We start from the raw sequence: 9,193 nt of genomic DNA, 5'->3' as shown, positions 1-9,193 counted from the left end.
TTGTTGACAATTTTTCTTCTGTTGAAGTTATTTTAAGATTAATCACTATTGATATTTTTATGAACGATATATTATTTACAATTCGAGATTTTACATATTTAATTGTATCTTAATCACAACTTGAAAATGATTAAACAAATTTTGTTTGGAATGGAAAAAATAATCTGCTCAGCATTATGGTTTATTTTCTCACTAACAAATATTAAATGTCAGCATCAAACCATAACGGCCTTGTCCCCTCCAATTTGAATAAATCAGTGAATTATTTACGATTCAGTCTGTGAAGTGGTTTTCAAATGTTAAATTAAATATTCGCAAATCATTTGCATCATAAAAAACTTTTATAACCTTTAATGTTTATTAATTAATCATCTTTTAATTTAACTTTTAAAAAAACACTTACCTCACCAAAGCTAATAGTCACTTGATTTAACAATGTAACAGAATTCTTGAAAAGATAATAAGTAATACCTAGCCCAAAATAATAATAATCACAGCACTAGATTTTCGTGGAGAGTTTTAATAAAAATTAAAATTTGAAACATTATTTTCTATGACAGATCGAACAAAAAACAATTTTCAGCTAGCACCTAATGTTGACATGTCAGGACTTTGACGTACAATAAAAGCTGAGCAATTCTCTGAGATTTCGGTCATTCGATTTTTTTTGTATTTTTTAATCCGGCTGAAACTTTTTTGGTGCCTCCGGTATGCCCAAAGAAGCCATTTTGCATCATTAGTTTGTCCATGCAAATTTCCATACAAATTTGGCAGCTGTCCATACAAAAATCATATATGTAAATTCAAAAATCTATATCTTTTGAAGGAATTTTTTGATCAATTTGGTGTCTTCGGCTAAGTTGTAGGTATGGATAAGGACTACACTGAAAAAAAATTATACACGGTAAAAAAAATTGATTTTTAGTTAACTTTTTGTCACTAAAACTTAATTTGCAAAAAAAAAACACCTTTTTTAATTTTTTGATATGTTTTAGGGGACATAAAATGCCAACTTTTCAGAAATTTCAGAAATGAATTTTCGAATCAATACTGATTTTTTCAAAAAATCGAAATATCGTTCGCAAAAATTTTTCAACTTCATTTTTCGATGTAAAATCAAATTTGCTATCAAAAAGTATCAAAGTGAAATTTTCATAAAGTGCACCGTTTTCAAGTTATAGCCATTTTTAGGTAAACTTTTTGAAAATAGTCGCAGTTTTCTTTTTTTTTAAATTAATCCACATGTTTGCCCACTTTTGACAAAAATATATTTTGAAGAGCTGAGAAAATTCTCTATATTTTGCTTTTTTGAACTTTGTTGATACGACCCTTAGTTGCTGAGATATTGCCATGCAAAGGTTTAAAAAGCAGGAAAATTGATGTTTTCTAAGTCTCACCCAAACAACCAACCATTTTCTAACGTCGATATCGCAGCAACTAATGGTCCAATTTTCATTTTTAAAGTATGAAACATTCGTAAAATTTTCCGATCTTTTCGAAAAAAATATTTTCAATTTTTTTTCAATCAAGACTAAAACTTCAAAAAGACGTAATATTGATTGTTTGACCCTTTTGAAAAAAGTTAAATAAAAATTTAACAATTTTTTTTACCGTGTATCATTTTTTTCAGTGTAGTCCTTATCCATACCTACAACTTTGCCGAAGACACCAAATCGATTAAAAAATTCCTTCAAAAGATACAGATTTTTGAGTTTTCATATATCATTTTTGTATAGACAATAGACAGTCTACAGGTTTGTGTTGCAGCAACGAATGCATCTAAATTGAGCATTCACAACTATCAATCATGTGTTACAATTGAAGTCCTAGTGCAAATTAAACCAACCTCGCCGGTGAGTGCTGTAGGAATCTAACCCTGGTCAACACTGGCTGACAGATCAACTATGGTTGACGTCTAGAGATGAGAAGAGTTAGTGAGTGACAATCAGAGTGTAACGCGGTCGGGCACGCGAGTGGTGGCGGCAATAAATATGATTATTAGCCGCCAGTGATTTGTTTTATTTCAATCCGGTGTATTTACCTGGCTCGGTGTTTACATTGGCGACGAGGAGAAAACATATTTTGCAGGAGGAAGAGGAAGAGAAGGTAAGGGGAGCCGGACTGAGGGTGTGTGTGTTTGTTGTTTCATTGTGAAATGTCCGGTTTTTCGCGGAGTTAACGTGTTTGTATGTGTGCTGCACGGGCGCACTCTCGAGAAATTTTGTTTTCATGATGCACGATCAAGGGGTTCAGATTCAAGTTGGCAATAAACAGATTACCCAAAATTGGGTTAGCGGAAGTGCAATGTTTACCTGATACACGATGCTGAGGTTCAATAGGAGTTTTGGTTAATGTTTAGTTACGGTAATTAAAAAAAAATCAGCAAAGAGTGGTTTTAGGGTAGATTTCTTGGACGAACAGTGGAAATTCCAGTTAAAAATGTGGAAGATAATTATTGATGTTTAGTGCAGTAAATTTCTATTATGTATTGGTAAAAAGAATGGTGTGTGAATATTAACGGTAGGTCTTGGGGGTGTTAGTATTTTAGCCGTTGTGGTTTTTATGGATATTGGCTTAGTGCCGGAGGTTGGCTTAGTGCCGGAGGTTGGATTAGTGCCGGAGGTTGGCTTAGTGCCGGATATTGGCTTAGTGCCGGGGGTTGGCTTAGTGCCGGGGGTTGGCTTAGTGCCGGAGGTTGGCTTAGTGCCGGGGGATGGCTTAGTGCCGGATATTGGCTTGTGGATGAATACATGGAAGCCTGGTGAAGAGGAGGCTGGTGGATGTTCACTCATGCCTGGTGGAGAGATGGCTCGTGAATATCTGCTGTAAGGCCTGGGGGAGAAGAGGCTTGTGATTGTCCACTCATGCCTGGTGGAGAGATGGCTTGTGGATGATTACAGGGAAGCCTGTTGAAGAGGAGGCTTCTGGATTTTCGCTCTGCCTAGCATATAGATGGCTTGTTAATATTTAGGCCTGGGGTAGGGGCTGCAGGCTTGTGTATGATCATCGAAAGGTGAAGTTAGAAAGATTTTTATTCGTCATCATTGTAACATTGTCGTAAGTAACAGTTACTGTTAAAGTTAGGAATTCAAGGTACAAACTACAAGGATATTTTTTAAGGAAGTTCAGTAGTGCCATTAGGGATCATTTTTGCACAAGTTAACAGTTGAAATGATTGAAAAGTAACAGGAAAGTTTAGGGTATTTGGTAATTCGTTTGGGTGCAGGCGTGGTCGAATGGTTACGCTATTCGCGTTGTAAGCGGATGATCAGGGGTTCGTTTCCCACCTTCTAATGACTTCCATTCGGATGGGGAGTAAAACGTTGGTCTTCGCCCTTAGTTGTTGTTAGGCCGTAGAGTCATTCCAGGCGTAGAAGTCGTCTCCCTGATATACGAACAAAAAAAACACACCAAACCAAACCTGCTCCTGGAAGAGTCGCTGGTCGGCGGCTGGACTTGCAATCCAAGGGTCGTCAGATCGAATCCGTGGGTGGAAGGAGTAAAAAGAGGTTTGGGTGCTCTCCCCATTCAAGCCTTCAGACTCCTAGTTGCGAGCAGAATCTTACAATAGGGGCCATAAAAGATCTGGGAACGTTAAAGCGGAAGGTTTGTTTTGTTGGTTGTTTTAATTCGTTAAGGTTATGTACTCATCAAACGTATACAAGAGGCAAGATATTGTGTTCTAATAATGTAGAAGTTGTAAAGCCAAACTTTAACCTGCTCTTAAATACTATAACACAATCAGTGATTAAACCTACAAAATACCTTTTTTTATTACTGAGTTTCATTAGCAACAGGTCACAGGAGGAGGAGGTTTTGCCAGCACACGTATTTCGTTCGGAGAGGTCTTACTGCGTTAGGCCGAATTCCGCGTGAACAACACACAGAGGAGAAGGATGAACCACGAGCTAGTGCAGCTCAACGGTAAACCGGGTTTTCAGAGAGTCACCTGGGTTTACCGGATCCTTTGGGTCGTGCGCATGGCAAGAGAGCCAGGCGGGCGGGGTGCCGACCTGGACGGAGTGTGTGCGGCCCGGAGCCGAGTTGGCTGGCGGCTCACCTGGAGACTGCTGATGAACTAAGGGGGTCCTTAAGATTTGAAGGAGGATGGTTGCAAGATAGGGTTCTGTTTGGGGGTGCGAAGTTGTCTTCGTATTCCAGAATTGTCAGGTTGACGGATCCAATTCCGTTATAATTTGATTGTAGAAATAGTTAGGTGTTGTGGTAAGTTATTTTGTAGACGCTGCTTTATGGGGTTGATTAAATGCTGGGGAATGTGTGACAGGAGTATTGATGCAGGGGGCTCTGATTGATAGGCACCGTGAAATTGTTAATAATCGGTAACTCCATAAGAAAATGAATGAGAAATAACTTATATTCAATTCATGTTTATTAGTTGCACTTATCATAATACATTTTGCCTAACTAATTACAAAATGCAGAGTTTTGGAGATACGTACAGCTACAAAATAATTCAGAAACAATTATTGGACGAAATAAGTTCAGTAATTTCAATTAATTAAGCGAGAGCAGATAAAACTGTTTAAAACAACTGCTACTTTTGCTAGGGGAGAAGAAAAAGGATAGGAAAGCTTAAGTTTATATCACAGAAAATTTGTCAGTTAGTTAATGAAGGCTAAGACTTTAACTGCAGGGCATAGGTACTTTCCCATCAGCTCTTGCAGCGCAAAGGACTGCTCCAGCTTGTTTCGGCAAATAACTTATTTGAGCGACTGTTATTGTTTTAAGACATAGAATTGTGAAACGATAGTTGAGGATTATCTTTATTCATTCAAATCTACCGGACTCAAAACAAAGGGAACAAAAAAAAAACAAGTCATTTTTTTAGAAAGAGGCTGAAACAAGTGTCTTATAAAATCTAATATTATTTGCATTGGAATCTATAAAAAAATACTATCTGAAAAATGCTGCGTACAAGATTTTAGACTCATTAATTTATTGAGTAAATTTGCTCAAATTATAGGAAAATAGGGAAACGCTTAGCATTCTATTAACTTTAAATTAAATTGTTTTAAGTGAAGGAGGAGGTAGTACTGGATCGATAGGATAGCGGTTAACTGTAGTGAATTATGGATTTACAATTACAAGATTAATAAATGTGACGGAGCAACAATTAAATTGAACAGCTGAGAGTGAAAGGACAAAACTTCATTGAGTGTAACGGCTTAGTTCAAAGTTCAAAGGGCGTGACAAGAGATTGTACTGTAAACATAAATGCTCGTTTGACTCAGCAAAAGATATAAGATTATAATACTATTGTTATCAACAAATACTAGATTAAAAATAAATCCACTCGTCTGTTCAGATCAGGGCAATTATGAGGACAAGCTAGTTTACTAAACTGTTAAATTATCAATTGTGAAGTATCTATCATTTTCAAGGAAGAGAGGGATGTAGGAATCTAACCCTGGTCAACACTGGCTGACAGATCAACTATGGTTGACGTCTAGAGATGAGAAGAGTTAGTGAGTGACAATCAGAGTGTAACGCGGTCGGGCACGCGAGTGGTGGCGGCAATAAATATGATTATTAGCCGCCAGTGATTTGTTTTATTTCAATCCGGTGTATTTACCTGGCTCGGTGTTTACAAGTGCTAGATTATTGAAGCCCTTTTTTGCATTTTTGCATGATATAAAAATCCACAAAAATTCTTTGATTAGCACAGTATAATTTGGGAATTTATACCATTCAAATCTCCGACTTCAAAATGAACTCCATTGTCACTATAATCGTTCTCTTCTTTGCCGTGGCCAGCTGTAACCCAGCTCCCCAAGGAAGCACAACCACCCCAGTGTCACTGGTCAGCGAAAGTTCCAACATCCAGCCCGACGGCAGCTTCCAATACACGTTCCAGGAAAGTGACGGAACCGAGGTTCAGGACGTGGGAACGCTTAAGCAGATCCAGGTTCCCAACGCAAACGGAACCGGAACCGAACAGGTCCAGGTGCTGGTTCAAACCGGAAGCTTCTCGTATCCCTCACCCGATGGTCAGCAAATTCAGCTGAACTACACCGCCGATGAGACCGGATTCCATCCGCAGGGAGCTCATCTGCCGGTGGCACCGGTTGATCCGAATAACCATCAGTAGGTTATGTGAAATAACGTTGAAAATATCAGAGAGACATTGTGAGAATTGAATAAAATCGATAATAGTAAACTTGATACACAGAAAAAAAAGTTGAATTTTGGAATGTTGAAAATTTGGTAGGTTGAATATTACCTCTTTATTTGTGTAATATTACATAAAAAATGTGTAAAAATGTGAACCAGATGAATATTAATCAAAAACTGATGAAAATTCATCATTTCCTGGGGTAAAATGAATCATATTTTTTGCCACAAAATCTGTCACCATTTCCTGATGAATATTACCATCATTTTTTTTCTGTGTAACTTACGAGAATTTTATTTCAATTTATATTTTAAATTAATTTAAAACAAAATAAATATCACAGCCCCTTAAGCAGTCCCAATCACACTATTTAATAATGAACCAGGAAGGTGCTGTGTCCTATCCCTCGCCTAGACCAGACCAAAATCCATGATAAAACTGACAGACCAAATCTGTCAGACCAAGACTGTCAGACCAAAGAGCAAAAAGTAAACAATCTTGGTCTTCGACTTAGGTGCACACAAATCAAGAAAAGAAAATTTGAAAAAGAATTTTATTTTTCCAATTCAATGACTGGGTTTGGACTGCAAAGTTGAATGTACGTCAGAAAATGATTAAACAGTGCGGCGTCCTGTACACCGACAATTAAATAAGCAGTTAAAAGCCTTATTCTTCCATTTTAATTTTAGATCGCGTTTTCGGTTTACACCTGAAAAATCTTGAAATTATTTATACGGATTTGTGATTCCTCTCTTTCCATCATTCCCTTGTAATGAACAAAGATCCCACACGACCTACTTTGAAACCAACGCCAAATGAACACACCACAATGCACAGTGGTCCGAAACCGAAATCTAGCGTGACAAAATTGATAGCGGCCACACGTTAAGATTTAGAGCTTTAGTGTCTTCGGGACAAATGATCAGGGTCAATAGGGGCATATTTTGGTATGGTGGGCATTAGGGTGGTCCAAATTTTAGGGTGGTTATGAATTTTTATTTTGGCGGGATGACGAGATAGCGCTTTGATGTCTTCAGAAAAGTTGTAGAGAACACCATTGTGAGCAACTTTGCTGAAGAGCACAAAGCTCTATCTTCAAACGGGAAGTTTCTAGAGCCATTTTTGTAATTTAAGTTGAAGTGTTTATGAAAAAATGAGTTTTTTGAATTTATCAACTCAGGCTTGTGTTGTAGCGAGTTGGTGTCTTCTAGACTTTTGTAGAGCTTATCAAAACACACATTTATCTTCTAAGAGAGTAAAAATCGGACCTTTAAAACGAAAGTAATTGCCAAAATACGACGAAAAAGACGCCATTTTGAAATGTGAATAACTCGAAAAGCTGGTGGAGTTTGACCTCGCTCTTACACCCAAAGTTAAAGAACGAGGGGATAGTCCTCACGAAAATAAACGTGAGGAAAGTGCTATATTGCGAGAGTAAAGTCCTCTCGCGTGTTCATTCGTTCATTGGAACAGTTCATCTTATGAGTGGCTTATATGGACAAACGACCGCCATTTAGTCACCGAACCATGGTGGCCCATACGGCAAAGGCACGGTTCAATACGCCGAAGGTCTTGGGTTCGAGTCTCGGTACCGGTACTTTTTTTTTTTGATAGATGAACTTTTTTGGAAAATGAACCATGAGTAAAGTACTCTCGGTAATCTCGGGATGTATCCTCTCCGTCCGCACACAGTATCATTTTACTACCGAATCGTGCTCTTTATCCTCTCGTATGCCGATGCCCAGTTCTGGGTGTAGAAGCATCTGAAAGTTCACATTTTAGAGTACATTTGCTGAAAATATCTCGGGGGTCTTTTTTGTTTAACTTATTTAATCTCAATTTGAAAATGAGCATTTTTTATCGTTTTTTGCCCATAACTTTTGATAGAATTGACCAAAATTCATTTTTCAAGAATAATAATGTTCATTTTGACAAGATCTACAATTGTCTAGAAGGGCTCAAAAATGTACAAAATGATCTAGTGGTTGTAAAAGAAGAAACAAGGTTTTGGCTGAAATATTTCAGGAATCAACAAAATAATTAAATTTATTATATACCTAAATTACAAAAATGGCTCTAGAAACTTCCCGTTTGAAGATAGAGCTTTGTGCTCTTCAGCAAAGTTGCTCAAAATGGTGTTCTCTACAACTTTTCTGAAGACACCAAAGCGCTATCTCGTCATCCCACCAAAATAAAAATTCTGAACCACCCTAAAATTTGGACCACCCTAATGCCCACCATACCAAAATATGCCCCTATTGACCCTGATCATTTGTCCCGAAGACACTAAAGCTCTAAATCTTAAAGTGTGGCCGCTTTCAATTTTGTCACGCTAGATTTCGGTTTCGGACCACTGTGCAATGACGTCACACCACACAGCAAAGTTTGCGATGAACGCGATCAACCTAGAGAGCCTGGAGCTTATTAGAGAACGGCCATCTCAAACTAAAAGTACCAATCGAAGCACGAGAACTGTCAAACAGAGGTACCAATCGAGCAAAATCCTTTGTTTTTTACTCGATTGGTACCTCCGTTTGACAGTTCTCGTGCTTCGATTGGTACTTTTGGTTTGAGATGGCCGTTCTCTTATAAGCTCCAGGCTCTCTAGATCAACCCACCCACACCTGCCGCTACTACTCGGCGTCGCGACGCCACCCGTTGGAACCAATTGGTTCGCGTGTCTTCCATATGGCAAATAGCACTGAATATTGTATAGCAGTGCAAACAGTTTCTCTCAGTTGTTTTTAACTCTACGCTCTCTTCCTATTTCTCTATTTTCTCTTTCTAAGCTGACGTTGAACCGTTTTTCTAGCCGTTCATCGTAATTTATCTGGTCCATTTCAAGAGACGAAAATTTAACATACCTACTAACTAAAAAATAATGAGAAATTATCAGTAAAGAGTAGATTTGAAAAATTGTTTTTTGTTGAAAACAAAACCCACAAAAATTGTTTATCTTTAGAAATTTTATTTCATTGAAAAAAAAAATAATTATCGTTGATAAACAAACCAGATATGCGTTCAAACAAGTATTTCATTAAAATGTTGAATACAGTTTTT

At 37.7% G+C, this 9,193-nt stretch overlaps 1 protein-coding gene across 1 annotated transcript; it reads left to right on the top strand.

The window, feature by feature from the left end:
- The first annotated feature begins 1,865 nt into the window (after positions 1-1,865).
- LOC120418298 (larval cuticle protein 65Ag1-like) lies at positions 1,866-6,181 on the top strand. Its single transcript, XM_039580628.2, has one exon. It carries the CDS (start codon positions 5,729-5,731, stop codon positions 6,107-6,109), a length of 381 nt encoding a protein of 126 aa, XP_039436562.1. The 5' UTR covers positions 1,866-5,728; the 3' UTR covers positions 6,110-6,181.
- Positions 6,182-9,193: the final 3,012 nt, after the last annotated feature.

Source organism: Culex pipiens, chromosome 2, assembly GCF_016801865.2.
Source record: "Culex pipiens pallens isolate TS chromosome 2, TS_CPP_V2, whole genome shotgun sequence".
Taxonomy (NCBI): Eukaryota; Metazoa; Arthropoda; class Insecta; order Diptera; family Culicidae; genus Culex; species Culex pipiens.
Note: the sequence above shows the minus strand (reverse complement) of the source record. Positions and strands in the feature narration are given on the sequence as shown.

What these genes read in the sequence shown, in the direction of transcription:
- LOC120418298 (XM_039580628.2), top strand. Translation starts at nt 5,729, where the DNA reads ATGAACTCCATTGTCACTATAATCGTTCTCTTCTTTGCCGTGGCCAGC.